Here is a 27,678-nt window from a genome sequence, read left to right on the forward strand (position 1 = left end):
TGCTACTCCATGGACTGTAGCCTGCCAGTCTCCTCCATCCACGGAATTTTCCAGGCAAGAATACTGGTGAGGGTTGCCATTCCCTTCTTCAGGGGATCTTCCTGACCCAGGGTTCAAACCTGAGTCTCCTGCATTGACTGGCAGTTCTTTTCCAGCTGAGCCACTGGGGGACATACCTATTCATATTGAACAGACTGGCAAGGAATCAGACATTTGGAAAAGACCAAATATTGAGGATACCTAGCAACAGGAACCCATTTACTCTGCTCATGGGAATGTGGACTCATACAAGCCATTCAAAGGGGCAATCTGGCATTACTTTGTGAAATTAAGGTTGCATGTTTGCTACGATTCAGGACCTCATCCTTCTATCTCAGAAAAAAAATTCTCACCCAGGATATAAGAGGACAAGGATGAGGATATTTATCACAGTTTTACCATTGGGCGTGGTGGAAAGTTAGAGACAGTTTAGAATCCATCACTGGGGAATGGAAAAATCAAATATGGTAGTTATACAGTGTGAAATATACTACACTAGCTAAAGGAGCAAAGAGTTACTACATTCAGTTGTATGGCCACATTCCAAGAATGTAGGAAGAAAAAAGTTAGAAACCAGAAAATCTGTAGTACATTGATAGGCTATAGTAAATGTATACTGGGGCTTCTCAGATGGTTCAGTGGTAAGGAATCTGCCTGTCGATGCAGGAGACACAAGTTCAAACCCTGGGTCAGTAAGATCCCCTGGAGTGGGAAATGGCAACCTTCTCTGGTATTCTTGGCTGGAGAATCCCATGGACAGAGGAGCCTGGCAGGCTACAGTCCATGGGGTCACAAAAGAGCTGGACACGGCTTAATGACTAAACAACAACAAATCTATATTATGACATCACTCATATTCATGAAAAATATGTACACACACCAATATTTCCTTGTAGCTAATAAATCCATGACTAAATATTAAAACATGTTAAGGATGTTGTATCTAGGGGAAGGGAATGGGAATGTGGCATGAAGATAAAAGAGAATGAATAAATAAAACAAGAGAGGGGCCTTGGAGGTTTTGATTACTTGCCATGAACTCAGAGATTATGATTAACTCAACTCTCTACCTGTGAGGTTAAATGACAAGTGTTTGATAACCTGCGGTGATTGGGAAATCTTCGACTTCCAAATCAGTGAAGGTCAGCTCTAAGTTTACCAGGTATACAACTGCACATCTTGCGACATGGTGCCTACCTCTGCCTGGTCGGTCAGTGAATCTCAGTGGTCGACAGGCTGAATGCTCTCTCTTTTAAAAAAAAAAATAATTTATTTATTTTAATTGGAGTCTAATTACTTTACAATATTGTGGTGGTTTTTGCCATATGTTAACATGAATCAGCCATGGGTGTACATGTGTCCCCATCCTGAACCCCCCCACTCCCTCCCCATCCCTCAGGGTTGTCCCAGTGCACTGGCTTTGAGTGCCGTTTCATGCATCAAACTTGGATGGGTCATCTATTTCACATATGAATATACATGTTTCAGTGCTGATCTCTCAAATCATCCCACCCTCACCTTCTCCCACAGAGTCTAAAAGTCTGTTCTTTATATCTGTGTCTCTTTTGCTGTCTTGCATAGAGGGTTACCACCTTTCTAGATTCTATATATATGTGTGTTAATATACTGTATTGTTGTTTTTCTTTCTGACTTACTTCTCTGTATAATGGGCTCCAGTTTCATCCATCTCATTAGGACTGATTCAAATGAATTCTTTTTAACGGCTGAGTAATATTCCATGGTGTATATGTACCACAGCTTTCTTATCCATTCACCTGCTGATGGGCATCTAGGTTGCTTCCATGTCCTGGCTATTGTAAACAGTGCTGCGATGAACATTGGAGTACATGTGTCTCTTTCAATTCTGGTTTCCTTGGTGTGTACACCCAGCAGTGGGATTGCTGGGTCATAAGGCAGTTCTATATCCAGTTTTTAAGGAATCTCCACCCTGTTCTCCACAGTGGCTGTACTAGTTTGCATTCCCACCAACAATGTAAGAGCATTCCCTTTTCTTCACACCCTCTCCACACAGGCTGAATTCTTGGGTGTTCCTTTTACACCAATTTTCTTAGGGCTCAGTACCACCCTTGTTCACAACAGCAAAACATTGCATTCCATCCCAATTAAAATGATAGTTTTTTTTTTAATTAGTACTAAATTAATGTCAGCAGCAATCTCATGGTAAGTGAGTTTTAATCTTATTGCCTGGATAAATTTCCCCTTTAGCCAAAACAATTTTGAAAAGAAGCTACTAAATGTTTTTCCCTAAAGCAGCAGGCAACTAACTGTGCTCTCCTCCCAACACAGATCTGGGTCATTTTTATGTGAGAGGAAATTAAGAGTCTTATTTTTAGTAGATGAGAAAAGAAAAAAGAAGTGCTGTTATTTTGTTGTCCTAAAAATCATTACTGTCCTTATTTTTAAAAGGGAAGGAAGAGTACTTAAGAGCCAGTGCCTTGGAACTGGGTGAAATGTAGTTTGACTTTGAACCACTTACTTAAACTTTCTGTGTCTCAGTTTCTTTATATATAAAGTGGGGATTCATCAAGATTTTGGAGGGGAAAAATGAAACCACGCATGGGGAATGCTTGGCAGTGTCCACCATAGAGTATACATTTATTTAAGTAAGAAGCTGTTATTGCTTGCTTTTATTCATTGCATGCCTCTTAAATAGCAACATAACAGGGTTGTCACATTCATTGCTCTCTTTAGTATGGCAGCAACATCAAGGGATGAAGTAATGTTTGTAAGGCAATCTTGGGGTGGAGGAAAACTCTTCATCTCATGTCTGTGTGTATGCGCGAGCTTAGTCACTCAGCCATATCCAACTCTTGGTGGCCCGATGGACTGCAGCCCACCAGGCTTCTCTGTCCATAGAACTTTCCAGGCAAGTATACTGGAGTGGGTTGCCATTTCCTCCTCCAACGGATCTTCTAGACCTAGGGGCCGAACCTCGAGTCTATCACACTAGAAGAACACTGGAGTCTGATCAAGGATATGGATTCTCCCGAGGGTGGAAGTCAAGGTCTTGCTCTTCTATGTTCAACAACATTGATCCTCCATCTGACCACAGGGAATATTAATCACACACCCAAAGACTCCTTTTGAACAGAAATTATGTCTGTATTCATAGCAACCAGTAGAAAGCCAGGCATGCAATAGAGGCTCCAAGAATCCTAAACAACCCTTAAAACCCCATTTTATTTTTTTGCCTCTTAAATTTATTATCTATTTATTCTTAATTGGAGGATAATTGCTTCACAAAGTTGTGTGGGTCTGTGCAGTACAACATCACGAGTCAGTCACAAGCGCATATATACCCCTTGTCTCTTGAGCCTCCCTCCCACCCCACCTTCATATCACCCTCTAGGTCATCACAGAGCACTGAGCCAGGCTCCGTGTTAAAACCCCATTTAAAGACAAACTGAGGCAAGGACTTGACCAAAGTTAGTGGTGGAATCAGGAGTCAATCTGCTTGTTTTGAATCCCAAATCTGAGACTTATTGATTTATTTTTTAATCTTTTGGCACGTGCCTGGTCACTCCGTCAAAGAATCGTGGGAGGGGAATGGGTGGATTTCTAGCAGCCTCTATTATTGGCTTCTTGACTTGTTTTCTCTTAGCCCATTACACTCTCCTGGCTAAATATTAGGCAGAGACTCAAGGCCTTGACGATCTTGATTTGTTTCACATCTTTTCTGAACTTCTGTCTTTGCAGTGTTCTTATAAATTAGTTTTGCCTGCTGGGAATGAGTGTCTCATCTCAGTGTTAGAGCTGAAAAAGTGGAGGTGAATGACATCTTCCTGCAGATTAGCCCATCCCCCTATTTTATTTTCTTCAGAAGGCTTAACTCTGCTTAAACTTACTTATATGTTTGCTGTCTGTCTTCCAGAATGAAGGCAGGGCCCCCCTGCATCCCCATCACCACCTGGCACACAAGAAAAGTCCGCAGGAAGCACTTCTATGGTGCACTTTTAAGCAGTATCTCCCAGTTACTGGGTGCTGACCTATATGGCAAGAACTCTGTTACCTCGCTTCAGTCCTTTCGGATTCTGCAACCTTGTGGATCCTAGCTTGCCAGGCTCCTCTGTCCATGGGATTCTCCAGGAATTCTCCTATCCCACGGACAGAGGATACAAGAATAGTGAAGTGGGTTGCCATGCCCTCCTCCAGGGGATCTTCCTAACCCAGGGATCGAACCCCTTCTCTTATGCCTCCTGCACTGGGAGGCGGGTTCTTTACCACTAGCGCCACCTGGGAGGGAGGGTGGCTCAAAGGGCAAAAACTCTCCTTAATGTTAAAGGTGTCACCTCATGCTTTCTCTTACCCACAGCCTTACCACAACGTCCTGGTAAGGTGCTGCCACCATCCCCTTCTGCGTGCTCCCAGCGGCGCTGCAAACAGCTCAGTGACACGCGGGCTGCATTTCAGCCCAGGCCGTGCTCCCACCTCTGTTGCTTAGCAACAGTGCCCAGTATTCACAGCGTCCCCTGTTTAGTTTTCTGAAGTCAGACCCCAAAAGGTCGTTTCTTTGGTGGTTAATAGAAAGGAAAGTGAAGTCGCTCAGTCGTGCCCGACTCTTTGCGACCTCATGGACAGTAGCCTGCACCAAGCTCCTCCGTCCATGGGGTTTTCTAGGCAAGAGTACTGGAGTGGGTTGCTCTAATATCTTAACTCTGCTTCTTATAATTGTTTTCATCAGGCAGCCACAGATTTACTCCAGTGGCAGAGAATCTGTGCCCGGGCTTTGGAGAGTCCTGGAAATGCCCAACCTGTCCAATCGCCAGGGCACAGGTGGTCCTGCCCTCCCTCGCTGGCCTTCCAACATGCCAGGAGGGCAGCCAACTTCGGCCTCTGGGCAGCCGCCCACCCTCCCCGGCCGCTCCGCCTGCCCCTCCCGTCTGGGTAGTCCAGGTCCCGACCCAGAGCCCTGCAGCGTCAGGACAACGCCCATCGGGGGGCGTTCCTGCGGCGGGTGCGCGGCAGCAGACTTCTTGGAGGCGCTCCTCCCTAAAGCCAGGTTTAAAACCTCAGCTCTACGTGCTGTTTGCGCTGTTTGCAAATCTCCCTGCTGTAGAGAAGGCCCTCGCTACCGAGCCAGCATGTCAGCTCTGGTCTTGGAGACCGGAGCCTTGGGCAGGAAACTCAGCGACTTTGGACAGGTGAGCCTGGGGGGCCTTAGCTGCGCAGGGAGGGGAGTTTGCCCCCCACCCCCCGCCGTGGAAAGAGGTCTGAGCAGTGTTGGTGTTTCCGACTCCCATCAGCTCACCAGGACATTGAGAGTTCATTTGAGGAGGATGGAAACGTTTAGGAAGTTGACAACACATGTGCTCACCACGTTTCCCAAGGAGAGGACATCTCTCTTGGGTGACTTTCAGGGAATGAGCTCCAGGAGTTGAGGGTCGGCTTTCAGAGCTGCCACGGATGGACTCGCTGTGTGTCTTTACACAAGTCTCTGTCGCCTTCTTTTTCTTCTGTACATTGGTCCTTAACAATCTGGGATGGGAGTTGGGGTCCATCCAGATTTCCCTTCTGTGATGTTTTACAAGTGTTCTCAGCCAGGAATCAAAATGGCAAAATTGTAAGAAATTATATCCTTTTTTTCACCTTTGGGAGAAAATGGGTCATGAAGAGGTCCCAGACTTACTCCCACCTGGGGAAGGAGAAAATTAAACACAGAGGAAAATACTCAAGAGTTAGCCTTGAACTTGGAATGTAAGAGAACCTTAAATGTGGCAGGAATAATGACCAGGGTGCATTCTTTTCTCTAGAAAGTGTTGCCTGTCCCATGAGGTGAACAACTGCAGAGTTCTTTAATTGACTGGCCACATTCCCAGAATTTAGGGTTCAGACTTAAAGCCCAGCCCTGGGAGATAAGGTGGGTCTATGGGGATTTGTCATCTGTAGGATTATTAGGAATGATTTAAAGACCAGGGCTGGAGGACAGAGGATGATTGATGCTTTAGTATAACTAGAGAGTGCAGAAAAGTGGACTTTTTTTTTTTTTTTAAATCCCAAGAGAAAGACTTCCTTTGGAAATGGTATGTAGGACTTGGGAGACAGAACTTCATGTTGAAGAGGGACGCCATGGGTTTCAGATCCCAGAACAGACCCCAGCTGTGCCATTATTTAGCTTCTGTGCTGCTGGCCGTGGGATCCCCACAAGCATAGTGGGAGGTTATAGGCAGCAATCTGGTTAGGGAGCCATGGGATCCGAAAACTTCATTTACAGAGCACTTAGAAGCCTAAGAACCACAAATGGTCACTATGGATGACCGGGGTGGGGGGGCGGGGGAGGGGCATGTAAAGAGGAGACTTTAGAGAGTGCCCTGTAACACCTGTGTGTTGAAAGCAAGCCATTTAACTTTGCAGAGCCTCAGGTCTATTCATTTGAAAGGTTGGAATAAAAATACCCATATCCTAGACTTAGTATGAGAATCAAGTGAAATAATATCTTTAAAGCTCTTAGCACACTTTCTGGAGTATAGGAGAAGTGCCAGGGGTGTCTTGCCAGAAATGATTTGTTTGTTCAACAAAATGTGTCAGAATACTGGCAGGAGGAACATACGCTGAGTCAAGCCCAGTGGCTGGTGGAGCTTCTCAGTGGAAAGGTGATGGACCCGGGATCAGGTGATGTGGACTCTGTGTTTAGTTTGCTAATGCTGTGTGTCATCAAGAAGTCCCCTAACTGGGTGAAGAGGCTCAGTTTGGGATCTGTAAAATGGGGGGATGGGGGAGATGGATAAAGAATAGTCTCTAGGAGGGCTTCCCTGGTGACTCAGATGGTAAAGAATCTGCCTGCCATGTGGGAGACCCAGGTTTGATCCCAGGGTCAGGAAGATCCCCTGGAGAAGGGAATGGCTACCCATTCCAGTATTCTTGCCTGGAGAATTCTGTGGGCAGAGGAGCCTGGTGGGTTACAGTCCATTGGGTCACAGAGAGTTGAACAGGACTGAGCTACTAACACCTTTGAGTCTCTAGGACTCCAGCTCTGACAAAAAGACACATTTATTACCTTCTTGAAGCTCTAATCCAGATAAACAGAACACCTTAGGTGTAGTCCAGATAGAAGGCTGAGCTACACATGCAAGCACAACAATCCTGCAAGAAACATCTGGCTCATTCGTTCACTCAACTCAACAAAGACTTATTGAGCACCTACTCTGAGCTAGGCACAGCTAGCTGGTATAAAGTCTGCCCTGGTGAAACTTAAATTCTTGTGGAGGAGACAAGACTATAACATTTAACCAAATGAACATATAATTTCGTGTGGAGGATAAGTGCTGTGAAGAAAAATAGGATGGGGCAATGGATTAAAAGACGAAGGAATCAGAAATCATAGCTGTAAATGGCACAGAGTCAGTGTTTAAACCCGGGTCTGACTCCAACACCCTGTGCACTCCAACAACCACACTGCTTCCTCCTGTAGATAAATTCTGCAGTGTACAGGCTTGGTGTATCCACAGCAGGATGTCTGTTCTTGTTTCTGGGTGTCTTACATTGTAGATGTGTGTTAGTATAATCACGCATGTGAAAACAGACCTCTGCCCATGACCCCCAAAAGCACTAAGGTCAGCAGTGAGTGCCCCTGGAATATCTTTACTGTAGATTAATTGCTTGTAGTTATGAAAACTGCTCTTTTTCCAAATATATTAACAATAGAATGTATTTGTTAGACTAAAGCAAAGGGAACTTATTTCTGTTGTTAAGTGTATTTCTCAGTTCAGTTCAGTCACTCAGTCTTGTCCAACTCTTTGACACGTGCTACCGTGAACTGTAGCATGCCAGGCTTCCCTGTCCATCACCAACTCCCAGAGCCTACTCAAATTCATGTCCATCAAGTTGGTGATGCCATCCAACCATTTCATCCTCTGTTGTCCCCTTCTCCTCCTGCCTTCAATCTTTCCCAGCATCAGGGTCAGTTCTTTGCATCAGGTGACCAAAGGATTGGAGTTTCAGCTTCAGCATCAGTCCTTCCAATGAATATTCAGGACTGATTTCCTTTAAGATGGACTGGTTGGATCTCCTTGTAGTCCAACTGACTCTCTTTAAGAGTCTTCTCCAACACCACAGTTCAAAAGCATCAAACTTCAGCACTCAGCTTTCTTTATAGTTCAACTCTCACATCCATACATGACTACTGGAAAAACCATAGCTTTGACTAGATGGACCTTTGTTGACAAAGTAATGTCTCTGCTTTTTAATGTACTGTCTAGGTTGGTCATAGCTTTTCTTCCAAGGAGCAAGTGTCTTTTAATTTCATGGCTGCAATCACCATCTGTAGTGAATTTGGAGCCCCAAAAAATAAAGTCAGCCACTGTTCCCACTGTTTCCCCATCTATTTGCCATGAAGTGATGGGACTGGATGCCATGATCTTAGTTTTCTGAATGTTGAGCTTTAACCCAACTTTTTCACTCCCCTCTTTCACTTTCATTAAGAGGCTCTTTAGTTCTTCTTTGCTTTCTGCCATAAGGGTAGTGTCATCTGCATATCTGATGTTATTGATATTTCCCCCAGCAATCTTTATTCCAGCTTGTGCTTCATCTAGCCTAGCATTTCTCATGATGTACTCTGCATATAAGTTAAATAAGCAGGGTGACAATATGCAGCCTTGACATACTCCTTTTCCTATTTGGAACCAGTCTGTTGGTCCATGTCCATTTCTAACTGTTGCTTCCTGACCTGCATACAGATTTCTCAGGAGGCAGGTCAGGTGTTCTGGTATTCCCATCTCTTGAAGAATTTTCCACAGTTTGTTGTGATCCACACAGTCAAAGGCTTTGGCATAGTCAATAAAGCAGGAGTAGATTTTTTTCTGAAATTCTCTTGCTTTTTTGATGATCCAACAGATGTTGGCAATTTGATCTCTGGTTTCTCTGCCTTTTGTAAATCCAACTTGAACATCTGGAAGTTCATGGTTCACGTACTGTTGAAGCCCTGCTTGGAGAATTTTGAGTATTACTTTTCTAGCATGTGAGATGAGGGCAGTTGTGCAATTCTCAGTGATCAAAATTGTTTTCTTCTTGGTTGCTAGTAAAGATTTTTTTCTCCCTGCTTTCTTTCCCCTTTTCTAGTTTTTAAACTAATTTTCTGTACCTTTATGCATCCTGAGTGTACATGTGTTTTTAAGTCAACTCACATATCTATTTGAAGCAAATAATTACAGATTATGAGCCAGTTTAAACACATTCTGGATAAGGTTTGCCCAAGATCCCATGCTGGTCCACCGAACAGTATTGGAATCAGAATCCATCCAAGAAACATCATTTCACAAAATTCCATGAGCTTCCTTTCAGTTCAGGTCCCTCAAGCTTTGAAGAGGGGAGCTATTGTTCCAGTTGGGTCACTGGGATTTAGATTAAGGATTTTGAAGTAATTGGACCTGGGTTCACTTACAGGCTCTGCCACTCATTAGCTGAGTGTCTTTGGACAAACCACTTAATCTTGCTGAGTCTGTTTCCTCATTTCAAAATAATAAAGGTGGTGTCATCTGCATATTTGGGGTTATTGATATTTCTCCCGGCAATATATATATTGCAATATGTATATATTCTGGTATATATATATGTACTACACCTTTATCCATTCATCTGTCAGATGGACCTATCGGTTGTTTCCAGGTCTTAGCTATTATGAATAGTGCTGCGATGAATATTGGGGTGCATGTATTTTTTTGAAATATAGTTTTGTCCAGATGTATGTCTAGGAGTGGGACTGCTGGATCATATGGCGATTCTGTGTTTAGTTTTGTGCGGAACCTCCGTACTGTTCCCACAGCAGGAGTCTGAGCTCTCAACTGCCATGCACTTCCTGTGTGTTCTCAGCTGAGTCACGTTCTTTGGCCCATAGTTTCCCCAAAATGAGATTGTGGACAAGCCTGTCTCTGTGACTCAGTTATTCTCAAGTCCCATGAGGGCATCAGGAGACAAATGGAATACCTAGACTGAGGAGGGGTTATTCACCTTGGATGAGGAGTACAGGAGTTTTCTGAGAGAAATACTACCCTTGGGGCTTTCGAGGAAGGGTAATGGATTTGAAAGGGGAAGAGGGTGGGAAGCAGTGCGTTTCCTGTAGTGAGGTGTTGAAAGAGCAAGGAGGAAGTCAGTTTTCTGGAGAGGAGTTTCCTGAGGGTGAATCTCAGGAGATGAGGCACCAAGGAGATTTTTGAAAATTCAAAAGAGGTATTGTATACTGTTGGCTATGTTGTTGTTCAGTTGCCAAGTCATGTCTGACTCCTTGTGACCCCATGAACTATAGCCCACCTGGCTCCTCTGTTCATGGGGATTCTCCAGACAAGAATACTGGAGTGGGTTGCCATGCCCTCCTTTAGGGGATCTTCCCAACCCAGGCATCGAACCTTGGTCTCCCACATTGCAGGCAGATTCTTTACTGTTTGAGCCTTCAGGGAAGCCCTAAATTCTGCTAGGAGCATCCAATCACTGCCAGTCACTAAGGGCTGGACTGTTGTCAGTGGGAACCAAAAAAAGGCCTGACCCTGAGAGCCGTTTCTGGAGAAGGTCAGACTGGACTGGGTGGAAGTGGGAAGGTGGTGGCTGACAGAGTTTCATACACTCACATCTGAATCGCACTAGTCATAGGTGACATCTGTTGAAATGTTCTGTTTCCTGGAGGCCAACAGAAAGGAAAATGTTGCCAAGTGAACTAGAAATAGAAATTTCTTGTCCTTTCAAGGAAACTGGGAAGAACTGAGGGCTTAGTGTTCTCTCCTAGGAGGAAGACTGACATCAGAGACTGGTTTGTGTGTCTCTGGCAGGGTTGGAGGCAGAAAGTAGAGCCCATAGGAAGTTGTGATTCAGGGACAGAGTGCTGGCATCCGGTGACATGGGCTCCACTGCGAACCTTGCAGCTCTGGACGAGTTATGTCACTTCTCTAAGCCTTCCTCTTGTCATCGATAAAAACGGCACTCAGAGAAAACCTACTTTCTAGAGAGTTATCAAAATTAAATGAGATGATCCAAATCAAGTGCTTATTATAATGCTTAGGACAGTACACTAACCAGGTGGTACTAGTGGTAAAGAACCTCCTGCAGTGCAGGAGACATGAGACACAGGTTGAATCTCTGGGTTGGGAGGATCCCCTGGTGGAGGGCATGGCAACCCACTCCAGTATTCTTGCCTGGAGAATCCCATGGACAGAGGAGCCTGGTGTGCTACAGTCCATGGGGTCACAAAGAGTCAGACACGACTTTATAGGGGCTTTTAATATATGGTAGATCCAAAAAAAATTTTTTTAGAAAGATAGTACTGTGGTCTATACAAAGATATATAACAGTTCAGTCTTGCTCTTCATCAAGGCTCCCTCTAATCACACTTACTGATAATTCTGGTTCTTCCCCCACACTGTTTCAGGTGAGGTTCTGGGAAAATATGAATTCTCTGAATTAAAAGAATTTCATCCTAAGGGTCATCAGTGGCCACGCAGCGCTTAAGATGCCAAGTCACCAAGAGCCTGCCCAGGACAGCCTTCTCACTGAGATAATGCAACATCCATTCCGCTAATTTCATTAACTTGCTTACAAGGGAGTAATTGTTCTGCATGGAGTTTTTGTTCCCAGTTTTAGATACATGATGTTTATTTGAAGGCACACATGGGACTTTGTGTATTATTGTAAAACCTAATTTAATCCTTAACTTTAAAATTTTAAGACTTCGGCCAACCCTTTGTGGAGTGGCAACCCTAGTCCCACCTTAATTTGCTGTCACGTGGCTGGAGAAAGAGTTAGATCCTTGACATGCTTTGCGGTTTTAAGACATCCATCTTTCAGTAGGTTATTTGTGTGCTTTTATGTAATTCTGTGACTCTTTTTCAACAATTGGTATCTCAGATCCCAGCATCTGGGAGCAAGTTAATGCTCCTGCGAGATCTTTACTGATGGCCAAGAAATCTTTTCTGGGTATTTTTAGTATTTCCATCATTTTGTATGCTTTTCTTAATATTATATTTAAAATATTTTCTCTCTGTCTTACTTTCATCATCTGAATACTGTTTTTATAGGGCTTGGCATGATTATACATTAGCTTGATTTCACAAATGAGGAGATTAAGAAGGTTAAGCTGTTGGTCCCAGAGTGCTCTGGTTGGTCAATGGAAGAGAAAGGATTCCAACCCATGTCTTTGGAGCTAAAAGCCTGTGTGTGTTCTAATTTTAGTATTTTCTACCTTCTGTTTCTCAGTGTTTTCCTGGGACAATTATTGAACCATCATACCACCTTTAAGATCTTTTCCTACTTACCTTGCTTGTTGTGTATGTGTCTGTTAAGTAAAAATGTGAGCTGCTGATGAATGGGGCATCTTCTTATTCATTTGTTTCTCTCAGAGCCCTGATTGTACCTCGCACTTGGTAAGTGTCACTGAAAGGCATTCTTTAGAGTGACTGGTGACATCAGTGAATAATTGTGTGTGTTAATTATTCAGTCATGTCTGACTCTGTGACCCGATGGACTGTAACTGGCCAGGCTTCTCTGTCCATGGAATTCTCCAGGCAAGAATACTGGAGTGGGTAGTCATTCTCTTCTCTAGGGGACTCTTCTCAACCCAGGGGTTGAACCTGGATCTCCTGCATTGAGGACAGATTGTTTACCATCTGAGCCACCAGGGAAGCCCCAGTGAATAATTAGAGTTTTCTAAAACTGAAATATGATCTATGAGCATCATTTAGTGTTTTACTTTTCCTGATTTACTTATTTTCCCTTGCACATGTACTTCTATATAGAATGTATGTAGCTCATTGTATTCCAAGGCTTAACTAGAAGAGAAAGTTCATGCTGGCTTCTTCCTTGGAGGTTTCACAGGACTGAATTGCTGAGCTGTGAAAAAAACATTTTACTTAAATGCATTTACTCCTATAGGAAACGAGCTATATTGAAGGCAACTCCGATCAAAATGCTGTATCGCTGATCTTCTCACTCAAAGAAGAAGTTGGTGCGCTGGCCAAAGTTTTACGTCTATTTGAGGTAAGTGCTCTGTTCATTTCAGCTTTAAGTCATGGCACAGCAGACTTCTGTGTTATCTTCTGGTTGGATGCAGTGAAAAGAACATAGGGTCTGGAACTGGAAGACTTGATTTTCAGCTTAGGCTTTTACATTGCCCAACTGTGTGATCTTAGATAAGTCTTTCATTGTCTGTGAGCTAAGGTTTCTCCATTTCATAATTAGGATCATTCAGAATCATGGTTGCACACCCAGGAAGTCAACATTGGACTCCCTCTTCCTGTATCAAACTTTGCCTGAATTAATTACAGTTGGCCTTCCTATTTACAAGTCATACCTCCTTCAGAGTCAACCAAAATTTCTGTCTGGGATTGACTGAACCCACAGATGTGCAGCTCACTGCTAGGGAGGCCTGACTGTATTCATTATCCTAGCACTGCCATTTTATATAAGGGTCTTGAGCACCAGGGGTTTTGGTACCCATGGGGTCCTGGAGTCAGTCCTCCATGGATACAGAAGGACGACTGCACTATTCTCTCAGTGTCCCCAAACACTGAGAGACTACAGACTTTGGACTATAGACTAACACTAACTAGTTAGTTAGTTAGACTAACACTAACTCGTTAGACTAACTACTAACTAACACTAACTTTGGACCACAGACTCACACTTTCCCAGCACTTATTTACCTTGTGAAAAGCATACATTTCTGATTGACCCGGCAGGGAGCCTTGCGTGAGTCATCTTTATATCCTCTGCAGGCTCAGAGTGGGATGAATTGAGAGAGTAGCGCTCACATGGGCACACTACTGTGTGTGAAATGGACACCTCGTGGGAAGCGGCTGTGTAACGCTGACCCAGAGAGGTGGGATGCGCTGGGGAAGGTTGGTGGGAAGGAGGCTTAAGAGGAAGGGGATGTGCGTGCAGTTACAGCTGATTCACTTTGTTGAACAGGAGAAACTAACGCAACATTGCAAAGTGATTATCCTCCAGCATCAAATCATAAATGAAGAATGAGATTATATTTAAATATGAGAAAAGGAAAATAGATGTTCAAAAAAGCTTTTGCCCTGGATTGTAAGAAGAAATATTTTTGAACCAAATAATTTTTTACCCCCTAGTACTTTAGTTACATTCTACCTGGTGACTGAATACATAAATAGGTGAAGAGACAGATCTCCTGGGCAGAAGAATGCCAAATAATTTAAACAGACACTCTGGAGTCAAAGGAGGAAAAGAACGTAATTCTCCACTCCTTCGGTGTGAGCCATACAGAGTGACTTGATGAAATGGCCCTTCACCTCTGTGATCTTCTTTCCCTAAACCCAGTCTAACCATGAGGAAAACATCAGACAAATTCCAGTTAAGGAACAGTGTACAGAATACTTGACTAGTACTCTTCAAAACTGTCAAGGTCATCAACAACTAGAAGTGTCTGGGAAGTTGTCCCAGTCCAAAGGAGCCTCAAGGTATATGACAACTAATTATAATGTAGTGTCCTGAGTGGGACTGTAGAGCAGAAAGAGAACATGAGACACAAACTAAAGAAATTCAAATAAAGTATGGGCTTTAGTTTGTGATAGTATATCAACATCAGTTCATTAATAATAACACATGTTCTGTACTTATACATGACACTAATATTTGGGGAAATTGGCTGCAGAATATATGGGAATTCTCTCTACTAGCTTCTTACTTTTTCTGTAAATCTAAAGTTGACCTAAAAAATAAAGTCTGTTTTAAAGAAATTAAACCTGGCTATCCAAAGTGAGGAAGAAAAATATCTATCTGAGTGAGAGCAAGAAATGAGTGTAGAAAAGAGAGACAGAGAGGTTTCTGCATGGCAAGCTGATCCTGAGAAAGAATGTATCTGTAAAATACAGGAATGTCACATTTTTGCCTCTGTATTACACGGTTCATAAGCATTTTCCTCGCGAGAGTCAGACCTTAAGGTTAATAAATTAAATAATAGTAAATTAACAGGATGTTTTCAACCTAATAAGTAAGCCACAAGTAACTATTTACCAGGATGAAATGTACCCAAGAAACATGGACTGCACGTGGGATGGTTGAATGCCAAAGTTCATTGGCCGTGACCCGTTGTTTAATGTGTGCCTTTGCTTACTCATCTGTAAACTGGAACTAATGATGCACACCTCCCTCGGTCGGGGAGATTTTATGTGCTACATAAAATGCATGATATGGCTCTGAGTCCACAGAAGATTCTTACATGATGTCTGTTCCTTTACTGCTTCCACCTGTTATCTATGAGCCCCATGAGAAATCTTTGAGACTGTGTGAAGAGCAAAAAAAGGTTAGACGCCTAGAGATATTCAGGAGCCTTGATTTAAGTTTTTTTTCCTAAAAAAGTAAAAAAAAAATTTTAGAATAAATGGCTTAGTATGTATTGTGAGCATTTATAGCAAATTGCAATGACCAAGAGTCAAGGCAGGACCATTTACAAAAAAGTAGAATAGCATAGGGTGGCAAAGAGCGGGACACGACTGAACGAGTAATCACAGTGCAATAAGCACAGCTTAGTAGAACCAAGGGTTATGGTGGCCACAGTGTATTTGTGCACTTCGTGTCTCTCATGATACCCTCAATGAGATGGAGAGGTAAGTGTTAGATACAAAACTTTAATTTGTGTGCATGTGTGCTTAGTCGCTAAGTCGTATCCGACTCTGTGTGACCTCATGAGCTGTGGCATACCAGACTCCTCTGTCCATGGGATTCTCCAGGCAAGAATACTGGAGTGGGTTGCCATGTCCTCCTCCAGGGGATCTTCCCCACCCAGGGATCAAACCTGTGTCTCTTGCGTCTCCTGAATTACAGGAAGATTCTTTATTGCTGACCCCATGGGGAAGCCATTTATGTTGTGTAGATGATGCTAAACTTCTGGATCATATAAAATGAAATCATTTTCTGCCAGAAAACAAAAAAGAAAAGAAAAAGAATAAGGATGAATCTAAACTACACTTTAGGGCAGTGTTTGCTAAGCAATATTCTATCAAATGCTGCATATTATTAGGTGTTTTATTAGATGAGAGTTCCAAAGGTTAATAGGGTTGAAAAATTCTGCATCTAGATTTTGGAGACCCCTCATGCTTGTGAAAATATTAAAGACTTTGGAAAGCCCTGCAGCATGGAAGCTTATTCAGTATTACCTTACTCAGCGTTTCCCAAATGTTTTTGACCATGGAACCTTGTTCAAGAAAGACATATTACCATTTTGCAGGCACTAGTATCCCACTGAACTTACGCTATTATAGAGTTGGGAGTTCCAGACTCTCAATTATGAGTGAGATTTGGGACCCTGAGGAGTAGAATGGCATTGGGATTAAGACTATGTTGTCTGGAACCAAATTGTTTGGGTTGAAAATCCAGTTGTGCCTCCTGTGAACTGGGTGACCTTAGGAAAGTTATTTATCCTCTTGGTGACTTAGTTTCCCCATGTTTAAACTGAAGGTAATAAGATTTTTTTGTAGGGCTGTTGTGAAAATTAAATGAATTAACACAGGCAAAGTACTTAATGATAGTATCTGTCACATAGTAAGAGCTCAATAAATGTTTGCTCTCATTATTTCTATGCAGTATCATTTTTGGAGAGTCATGGAGCATCAGAGACTTACATTCTTAGCTCTGTGACAGATAGCTAAAGGATTAAGATTAAGGTTAATTGACTTGAAAAGGAATTATGGGGTGAGGAAACAATAGTTTCATTGAAGTATTTGAAGTGCCATCATAGAAAAAGAATGGGGCTTCCCTGGTGATTCAGATGGTAAAGAATCTGCTTGTAGTGTGGGACACCTGGGTTTGATCCCTGGGTGGGGAAGATCCCCTGGAGAAGGGAATGGCTACCCACTCCAGTATTCTTGCCTGGAGAATCCCATGGACAGGGGAGTCTGGTGGGCAGGCTACAGTGCATGAGGTCAAAAAGAGTCAGACAGAGGAACACTGCTTATTTTTTGTTACTTCACAGGCAAAAGGACAAAGCAAGAAATTACAGGGAGTATATTTCCAATCACTTAAAGGCATCATCTCTACTGTAGAAGAGAACTGGAAGGCACTGGTTTCAAGCATTATTACTATCAAAACAGCTAGTAAAAAGGCAGGGCAGAATCGATGCAAAAGTTATGGTATAAATAAACTTACCTTTCCTCAATAAGGACAAAGTAAAAATCCATTCTAGTTTCTCCAAAATTGGCAATGGAGGAGAAATGTATCGTGGAATCACCTGCACCGATGAGCCCCTTGCTAAGTACTCTTGCAGACACCTCCATCCTTGGTGAGCACAACTGTCTTTTCCGCAGCTGATTAACACCAAAGTCATCATCCCACCAAGTGGTGGTGCTGTCTGCCAGTGAGCTCCTGGTCTGTTAGACCCCAGCAGTAACAACATCAGAATGCAGCGCAAACCTGGAGAGGTGGGATGGGTGGCGGTGGGATGGAGGCTCAAGAGGGAGGGGATATATCTATATATCTATACTGACAGCTGATTTGTATTATATAGCAAAAGCCAACACAACATTATAAAGCAATTATCCTCCAATTAAAAATAATGCTAATAATACAAAAATAAATAAAGATTCATTAACTTAAAAAAAGGATGTCGTGCTCGCTTCGGCAGCACATATACTGAAGTTGGAATGATACAGAGAAGATTAGCATGGCCCCTGCGCAAGGATGTCACGCAAATTCGTGAAGCGTTCCATATTTTTTTAAAAAAAAAGAAAAAAAAAAGGATGTAATAGGCTTGATATTTGCATTGGAGATACAGAGGTATGGTGTTTACATGCATTGATTGTGTGGTGATGGGGGTGATGAGGCAGATGGTTTCGTGAATTGGGGCCAAACAATTAGGAACATACTCAAACCTCTGTCTGCTAACCCCCAAAAATCCCGATGTCCTCAGTACATTGACCTCTCAATTCTCTGCATTTTCCAAAGTTCTCTTTATTTTTAGCTTCTACTCACTCATGTCCTGCGCCTACTTAGAAAAATAGTCTCCTGAGAGTCTTTATTGCAAGTGGCTTAGTAATGGGCTATAAAATTAGAATCTAACTCCTGGAGGAAGTTGCAGAGAAGAGGTCTCCCTTTCTCTGCCAGAACGCCACTAATCATTTTACCTCGAATTCCCTAAGGACGGGAATAAGCCGTCAGGCACATGTGCAGAGCTCTGAAGCACATGATGAGTGTGCTCAGTTGCCATCATTTAACTGATGGAGACACACAGGTTCAGACTAAGCAAGCTGCCCAGGGCTAGACACTCAGCTAAAAACTGCTTCCAAGATCACCCTCCATTTTCACAGTAGATTTGAAAAACAAATCTCTCTGTGTGTTTATAGTCTAAATGTTCACAAATACGGTCTATGTCTGTCATGGTCACTTTCTGTGCTCCCTCTCTGCCCAGATGACCCACCTCCCACCCTCACAAGACACTCTAGGAGCTCATACTGTCTCATGCATGCATTCCATTAACCTTCTGTGAGTATCAGTGGTTATCAGACCGTACATAGGTGCTGAGGAGACCGGGATGAGTGAAGCAGTCACGCTCTGCACCTACAGAACGAGGAGAAGCTCAGGCTTCTATGAGCATTCTTAACCCAGGCTGGGGGAAAAATTGGTTAAGAAGTTTCTTGCAGACATAACGTTTAAGCTGAAACCTAAAGGACTGACTAGTGAGGAAGACGGGGGAGTAAATTCCAGAATGAAGAAGCAAATGACTTGAGGGGAGAGAATAAACACTTATCCAGGTCCCGGAATCCTTGAATCCTTTACCATCCACCAACCTCAGTGTTCCTGGGAACAGAGGTGGGGTTGCAGAGGAGATGTTTGGCAGATAATAAGATGTTTACTGCTCTCAAGTTTGGGCTTCAGGTCCTGCCTGTGACTCCTGGGTCTGGTGAGCAGGACAGCATTAAGACTGAATCACGAGGGTTCCTTTTATCCTTTTGGCCTTGGTCCAGAGCTGTTGTGGCAGTAACGTGTTTACAGGGAGCATTCCATCTTTAATCAAAATAAGAAGAGCATTGCGTTTCACTGGGGAAAAGTTCTTACAACCCAGATGGCTTTTTCATCTTATTTAAACCCCAAAATATAGATAATGATATAAAGAATGCCCATGTAACTTACTTCCTGTTTAAGCAGTAAATCATTACAGAAATGACTTAAATCCCTTGGTACCCCCTTCCCCATGTACTTACGTCCTCAGAAGTAGCTATTAATCTGAATTTGATACATATTATTCCCATGCATCTTTTTAGACTTTGTTATATAAAGATATCCATTAGGATATATGGCATGGTCTTGCAAGTTTTGCTCTTTGAACTAAAGTTGCTTTACAATGCTGTATTAATTTCTGGTATACAGCAAAGTGATTCATTTGTATATGAACATATATACTTTACATATATAGACTTCATATTCTTTTCCATTATGGTATATCACAAGATATTATATATATATATATATAATTCCTTGTTCTATACAGGACCTTGTTGTTTATCCTGTAAGCTTTTATTTTTTTAAATTTTTTTCATTTTTTAAAAAATTATCCTTTAAGCTTTTAATCTTCATAAGATTGGAATCATATTGTAATAGTCCGTCTGCAGTTTTCTTTTTGGGGAGAAGATGGGGGACATTGTTTTTGAGATTTGTGCATGTATTTTTGCTCATTCATTTTTTTTCCTCTCTATTTTCCATTGTGTGACTATACTTTATTTCTTATTGATGGATCTTTAGCTTGCTTCTGTTGTGTGTCCATGCAGATGGTGCTGCCTCAAACATTTTGAGTATATTTGATGATCCAGTTATTGAATAGAGGAACCTCAAATGGAAAACTGGCACTGTTTTCAGCTGTTCACCTGTTCAAAACCAGGCATATTTGAGAAACAGTAGCACAGGGCTGACTTTCTAAACTTTCATCATAAAGTTCAGTCCCACGTTGTGAAAATGTAGACGGAGTGCCGTGGTCCATTGATGGCATGTGGGTTGTGATTGCTCATGGATAGCTTGGACTGAAACAGGCCACTAGGCCATTTAGATTTTATCTCTTCGGTGCCAAAAACAAGGGGTAGAAAGGGGAACCTGGGACAGGACAGCTCTTTCCTGTAAAGCCTTGGAAAGAGCCTGGAGTAAGCTGCCAGCTCAGCTCTTCCCCAGGAAAGGGTTTCCCTCTGAATTGGACACAGTTCCAACCACAGGGAGGGGAAGATGGGGAAGAAATAACCCAACAAAGAGGGACGAGACCAGGGGAAGGGAAGACAGGAGCTGACCACAGAGACACTCCCAGGGGAGGCGAGAGTGGGATCCTAAAAGATGGTTTCCAGGGGGTGAATCCTGAAAGTTAACTTGAACCTGCCCGAGAACTCACCTCTAGCGTGGAGTTGGGGAGAATCTTGAGCTCCCTCTCGACTTTAATTGTGCTGCTCCTGCTTTCCTGAATGTTTTTGGTTTCCTGTTTAGCCCAGTGGGTTTGATTTTTAGACTCTTAGTCAACTGGGGCTGTTACTGGACCTCTCACAAGAAGAGATCAGTAAAATATACAAGAAGCCCTGCCTGTACCTCTGTGAGACTTCTCTATTTTTGTAACTGTTATTTCTCACCCCAGATGTTGTGGCCGTCCCCAGACAGTTTCTGCCTTTGTCCCATTGCAGTCTTTTTCTTTTTTTTTTTTTTTGGCTGTGCCCCAAAGTTTGTGGGATCTCAGTTCTCCAACCAGGGATCGAACCTATGCCGTCTGCAGTGGAAGTGCAGACTCCTAACTACTGGATCACCAGGAAGCCCCCAGTCTATTCTTAAAATACTTGCTAGAGTGCTTCATTGAAAACATGAGTGACAATCTCTCTCTCCCTCTGCCCTGCTACCTCTCATAGCTTATTTTATTGGGGTATAGTTGATTTACAATATTGTGTTAGTTTCAGGTGTATAGCAGAGTGTTTAAGTTACACATATACATATATTCATTCTTTTTTCAGATGAAAGTGAAAGTCTTTCAGTCGTGTCCGACTCTTTGCCACCCCATAGACTATACAGTCTATGGAATTCTCCAGGCCAGAATACTGGAGCGGGTAGCCTTTCCCTTCTCCAGGGGATCTTCTCAATCCAGGGATCAAACCCAGGTCTTCCACATTGCAGGCAGATTCTTTACCAGCTGAGCCACAAGGGAAGCCCAAGAATACTGGAGTGGGTAGTCTATCCCTTCTCCAGTGGATCTTCCTGACCCAAGAATCGAACCGGGGTCTCCTGCATTGCAGGTGGATTCTTTACCAACTGAGCTATCAGGGAAGCCTTTTTCAGATACTTTACCTTTATAGGTTATTACAGAATGTTGAGTAGAGTTCCCTTTGCTTACAGTAGGTCCTTGTTGTTTATCTATTTTACACATAGCTTCTTAAGATCACTCCAAGTGAAAACCACGGTTAAGATAATGGCCAACAGGTTATTCTTGGTTACTTCTCTGCCTCATGTCCTATTGCCCCCTGCCCATTCTGCCCCTGTAACACTCGCCTCACTGATGGTCTTCAGTCATGTTGTGAGATGGCTGACCGCAGGACCCTTCCACTTTCTGTTCCCTTATGACTTGCTTCCTCATTGATTTTAGGTCTAGGCTTACATGTCACCTGTTTGTTTTTTGAGGATTTCATGACCCCATTGTTTAAAATGGCACCTCGCTTGAACCTCTGGAATAGTCTGTCCCTCTTCCCTGCTTATTTTTGTATGTTCCATCTGAAGACTGTATATTATATTATCATAGTTATTATTTGTGTCTTCCTTCCAGAATGTAAGCTCCAGGAAAGGCAGGGCTTTTTCCTGCTTTGTCTGCTCTTAGAGCCCAGTGCTTAGGGCAGTGTTTGGCACCAGGAAGGTGTTGGATTGAATGAGTTTTGAAAGGCTCCTGTCTGTTTATGTGAGACCAGTGATGTGGCCCATCATCTGTGACTGTCTTTGATGTTGCCTCCCACCCCAGAAGGCTCTGAAACAGACCAGGACATAACTTCATTTGAGCTTATGCCAAGGCAACAGCATGTAGGAGGTCCAAGAATTCAAGAAGCTCCCCTTTTCCAATCTAGTCTCATCTGAAAATATGCTCAGCATTTCATTCTCCTTTTGGAAACATACTTTCAGGGGAAAAGCTGAGAAGAGCTTAAAGTACAGCAAATATTAAAGGGGAAGTGACTTGTCAGCTTAATGTGTTTCAGTTTCCAGGAGAATATGTATCTGTGCCAGGTTGAGAAAGGTAGGCTATACTGACTTCTTACTGAGGAACTGTGATTGAAGCCACAATGGTGCTAGATGCTTTCTCTCTTGTTAATGCTCTTTAAGCTGCTAGATAATATTATAATTTTTATATTAAACATGGAAAATAAAAGTTCATAATGGCTAACTAATGTTTCCAAAGGTATTGAGTACAGAACAGAATTTGAACTCAGATTAGTCCCAAAGCCCACACTTTTCATGTTATCATTCTTTCCTTGAGGAATGAAATGGAAGAGGAGAGGAAGGAGCTTGAGTTCAAGAAAAGGTCCAGAAGCACGAAGCCATTTTTCACATTTCATCATATCCATTCTGTGTTTCATCTACTTGTGATGAATCCCCCTTTAGGAAGATTTTACTCATGGATGGGAGCACAAAAGGGTTTCTGGTCAATCCTTGTTAAAATAGACCATTCGTTTCACTTTGCCTTTTTCTGGTCCCCACACTCTGTTCAAGAGTCCTGAGTCATCAAGTTGTTACTCTGCCTTCTTGTATGCAGACATTAACTCCTGGGCAAGTTGTGAAATTGGCTTTGCAGTGTTGAGCTCTAACTTTTCTTGCCTCTGCCAAAATGTCCGCGAAGATGTGGTGAGTGTGCATGGGTCAATTTTTAACTTGCATAGAGCCCTCGTTTGAAAATACAAATTCAGGGACTTCCCTGGCTCTCCGGTGGTTAAGACTCTGTGCTTCCACTGCAGGGAGTGTGGATTCAATCCCTGTTGGGGAACTATGATTCCACATGCCATGTGGCATGGCCAAATAAATAAAGACTAATAAAAATTCATTTCTTAAAATTCATTTCTTAACTATGATCATATTCAGATTTGGAGGTTCATTTCTAAAGCATTTCTTAGCAACCAAAATTATTGGTATCTAAGGATCCACGCTATCAAACCAGAGAAACACCACTAAGGAAATTGCATGCTAAGCTAGAGAATTAATTGATTCAAACGGGAAGGAAATCATCTGAAGAATTTAGCTGGGTGATCTTAGCCAGAAATTTCACTCACATTAAAAAGATACATGTTAATTTTTGTTGCATTGGTAATAGTATGAAACTTTTGGCAAATAAATGGAAGTTACACATAATCTTGACGTAACATCATGATGCCTTTCATTCTAGCCCTTTTTCCTTGCATTGGACAGAAGTTTTAAAACATATTTTAATTATCTATCATATACCTATATCCATCATAGGGTCTGTCATTTAAAAGAGAAAGTTAAATTTTAGTAATAAAGATTAGTTTTTGAAAAGTTGAACTGTGATCAAAAAGAAAATAGAGACAGAAAACACCCTGAGGCCCATCACTGGAGCTGTTCAGTCACTAAACCATGTCTGACTCTTTGTGACCTCACGGGCTGCGACACACGAGACTTCCCTGTCCTCACTGTCTCCTGGAGTTTGCTCAGACTCGTCACTGGAGGTCATCACCGTGGGAGTGCTTGCTGACACTTTGTTTCACACACGTTGTTGTTAGTTTTTTTTTAATGGTTGCAGGATCTCCAGTGATCATTATACTCTATAGCCCATCTAATCATTCCACTCTTGTGTAGTCGGCTTACAAATTTTGGTAAAAAGCTCTCCCATAAGTTAGGTTTCCAGAATGACAAAAGCTGAGTCATGGGGCATACATTGTTTTTATTTTTCTAAACTGGAGCAAAATTGCTTAGCTGTGTGTTTGTTTCTGCTGTACAATGAAGTGGATCCGCGGGAAGTATATGTTTATTCCCTTCCTCTTGAGGCCCCCTCCCTCCCTCCCTCCGTTCTCGGTCATCAGAGCTCTGAGCTGAGCTCTGCGTTATGCAGCGGCTTTCTACCAGCTCTCTGTTTTACTCATGGTACACATGGCATACATTGTCTTCTGGCTATTTCCAAGGTGAGAGGCTTCTCCCTGGGAAGTGGTGTTGTGTTAGGAGGGGTGGGATGGGAGTGGGGAAACTCAATCAGCGTAGCGTCTGCCTTCCAAACTTAAAAAGTTTTTTTTCACTCTGCACCCCTTCCCGCCTCCTATACCACCCGCCCTCCCTTGCTGTCCCATGAATAAACATGCCCAAGGTGCATCCATCCATTCCTATTTCTTGGCTTTGCTATTTTTTTCTCTGCTCTTAACAAGGCAGGAATTGGTTAAAGTTTGAAGTTACTTTAAACTTCATTTAAAGTTTCACCTTAGGTCAATAGGTGGAGCTTAACCATTCGCTTTCATCCAGAGCCAAGAAAGATGACATTGCTCTTTGCTTCCACTAGTCACCTCTGTTTGCAAAGAAAGCTTTAGAGCAACTGCTATCTGCCTGATCTTCCTTCCTCCACGTGATCTTCTCTCTCTCTCTGGTCAGGAGTCCCCACATTGTGTTACCTGGGCAGGGGTATGTTCTTCTGCAGCTGGTGCCCGTATATAACGGCTTCATCATGCACCCTTGAGAATTATGGGGAAGAAGGAGCAGGAAGCAGTGCCTGTGCAGGATTGCTTATGATTGTGTTTACTCCCATAGTGTCTTAACTTTGAGGGACTTGGCATAATAGTAATAAGACCTGGTATCTGTGGGATGCTCATCATGTCCCGGGCGGGACAGGTCATGTGGTTCAAAGACCAATGTCTGAGGTTAGAGAAAATGAGCTTCTCTCTCCAGCCACTTTTTTTTTTTTTTTTTAATAGGTGTGTAATTGCTTTGGGCTTCCCAAGTGGTTTCCCTGGTGGCTCAGATGGTAAGAATCTGCCTACAATGCAAGAGGCCCGGGTTCCATCACTGGGTTGGGAAGATCCTCTGGAGAAGGAAATGGCAACCCACTCGAGTATTCTTACCTGGAGAATCCCATGGACAGAGGAGCCTGGCGGGCTATAGTCCATGGGGTTGCAAAATAGTTGGACATGACTTAGCGACTAAACAACACTAATTGCTTTACAATGTAGTACTCATCTCTGCTGCATAACGCAGCGAATCAGCTGTATGTATGCCTATATCCCCTCCCTTCTGGCCACCCGGCATCTCCCATCCCAGCCATCCAGGTCATCACAGAGCCCCGAGCTGAGCCTGTGTTTCACAGCAGCTTCCTCTCTGGCCCCTTTTAACAAAGCATCTTTGTCCCTGATTTCGTCTTTCACATCTTCCTTAACCTCTACAGAGGATTCTTGAGAAGGTCACAGAAAATAAGTTGAAACTGTAAAGTGATATTATTTGAATATCATTACTGTATTTAAGTATCATTACTGTAATTAGCCATGTGCTCTTCAACCATATGCCACTAACCATCAAGGAAAAAGATACACTTCTTGAACTCTAAGGTTGATGAATTTCATTTCTTTGCAATTATAGAATTATTCAAGTTAAGCATTTTTTTCTGGCTACGTTTTGTCCGTTTTAATGTTTGGAGAAACCCTCTTTTAAAGAAAAATTAATAAAGAGGATACTCCTTGATTTTCTTCACAAAGAACAGTACTGTCAATGAAATCAGAGTTTTGAATAAGTAATAATGAAAACCACACATTGAAATTTGAGGGCCAGTTTAAGTAAGTGACTCTTTTTACTGATGAACTCCATAAGGGCTAAAGTATCACCAGCTAGAAACAATGAAGTTGAGAAGCTGTATTAAGTGATTATTATTTTGTGTCATTTAATGCATGTGAGTCTTCCCTTCTCAATGAGACTTCATGTGTCCATTCTATTAACTGAAACTGCCCCGTTCCACTCCAAGATTGCCTGTTCCCTTTACCCTGCTCTGCTTTGATTTTTTCCCTAGACTTTGTCATTATAATACAAAAATCAGTTATCTTTTTTGTTTGTTGTTTGTATCTTCACAACTTGAATGTAAACTCTATTAAAGGAAAATATCTTTGTTTTGTTCACTACTGTATCCCAGCCACCTAGAAAGTGATCAGTACCTGGTAGGTGCTACATATGCCTTTGTGGCATAACTGGAATGAAAAGTAATTATATAAAAGTATGAGCAGTGTTTATACTGGATAATTTTAACTGAGCATGGATAACTGGCAGTCTGTATGTATCATCTCATTCAGTGTTTCCTACAAATTTATGAACCAGGTAGCATGAATACCTGGAGAAAGGCATGGCAACCCACTCCAGTATTCTTGCCTGGAGAATCCCATGGACAGAGGAGCCTGGTGGGCTGCAGTCCATGGGGTGGCGAAGAGTCAGACATGACTGAGCGACTAAGCACCACAAATACCTACAAAATTACAGATGGAGAAACTGATGGTTAGAAATATAAAAAGTACATTTTCTAAGGTCTCATAGCTGATATAGTTAAGAACTTTGATTTAAACACAAAAAGCCTGACTCTTGTGGACTCTATCCAAGCAGCAAAGCCTTGCTTCTGTGTACCAAACTGAAACCTTATGTTTACAATTCTAGGCCTTGAGCAGATTTCCACCTGATTAAATTCTGTGACATTTGAACTATTTCCCTAACATTTGATTAGTTATTTGGTTTTGCAGAAGAAAAAGTAAACAATTTTTGCTGTGTTAAAGGCTTTCTTCTACTCTTATATTGGGAAAAAAAGGAAGAAAGGGCAAAAAAAGAACTCTTCTTTCTCACTTCACATTTCGCTGTGTTTGCTCTGGTTTTGCGTGTTCAGTCTGTGTCTATTCCAGTTACTGTCCCCTTCATACTCCCTTAACTCCTCTTTTCTAGGAGAATGACATAAACCTGACCCACATTGAATCAAGACCTTCACGTTTAAAGAAAGACGAGTATGAATTTTTCACCAATCTGGATCAGCGCAGCGTGCCTGCCCTGGCAAACATCATCAAGATCTTGAGACATGATATTGGTGCCACTGTGCATGAGCTTTCCCGGGATAAGAAGAAAGACACAGGTGAGAGGCAGGATTTTCACAAGGTAAATAGCTGTACATCCTCATCGTAAAGTAACGGTAGAGAAGGACTGACCTGGGAGCCCAGTGGGTAGGATATTGCCTTCCAATGTAGGGGGTGCTGGTCCCATCCCTGGTTGGGAAGCGGGGATCTCACATGCCTTGTGGCCAAGAAACCAAAACATAAAACGGAAACAACATTGAAACAAATTCAGTAAAGATTTTAAAAATCGTGCTCCTGCTAGGTTGCTTCAGTTCTGTCTGACTCTGTGCGACCACATGAAAAGAACTTAACAGAAAAATAATGTCAAAGGTCATCTCTACCATGAAAGGCCAGGATTTAGTGAGAGGATGTAGTTTAGGGATGCAAAATAGTGCCTGTCATAGTTAGACATTTTCCTTTTCCCCTTCCTCAGGATAGCTGTTTCTTATATTAGCTGTCTTTAGTTGCCTTACAGTGCAATTTTTATACATTTTTTATTGGTGGATTCTTATGCTCTCAAAATTTCCCAGTCTCTAGAGGTAGGATGATTAGGGTGTCCAGGGTGCTTTCTATTTAAATATAATGTCAGGACAGATTCTTTAGTAATCTCTATTGCATC

At 42.5% G+C, this 27,678-nt stretch overlaps 1 protein-coding gene and 1 non-coding gene across 2 annotated transcripts in view; both read left to right on the forward strand.

Annotated features, from left to right (window-relative positions):
* The window catches only part of PAH (phenylalanine hydroxylase), a 107,251-nt gene that overhangs the window by 23,456 nt on the left and 56,117 nt on the right, over positions 1-27,678 (forward strand). Inside the window, exons 3-5 of the mRNA XM_061124166.1 lie at positions 12,910-13,014; positions 24,903-24,952; positions 26,896-27,079. Of these exons, the coding sequence (XP_060980149.1) occupies positions 24,950-24,952; positions 26,896-27,079 (187 nt within the window). The 5' untranslated portion in view covers positions 12,910-13,014; positions 24,903-24,949. The remainder of the gene's footprint in view (positions 1-12,909; positions 13,015-24,902; positions 24,953-26,895; positions 27,080-27,678) is intronic.
* Positions 17,605-17,711, forward strand: LOC133044138 (U6 spliceosomal RNA). Its single transcript, XR_009689880.1, has one exon. It is a non-coding gene; the product is annotated as a U6 spliceosomal RNA (small nuclear RNA).

This window comes from Dama dama, chromosome 22, assembly GCF_033118175.1.
Source record: "Dama dama isolate Ldn47 chromosome 22, ASM3311817v1, whole genome shotgun sequence".
Classification (NCBI taxonomy): Eukaryota; Metazoa; Chordata; class Mammalia; order Artiodactyla; family Cervidae; genus Dama; species Dama dama.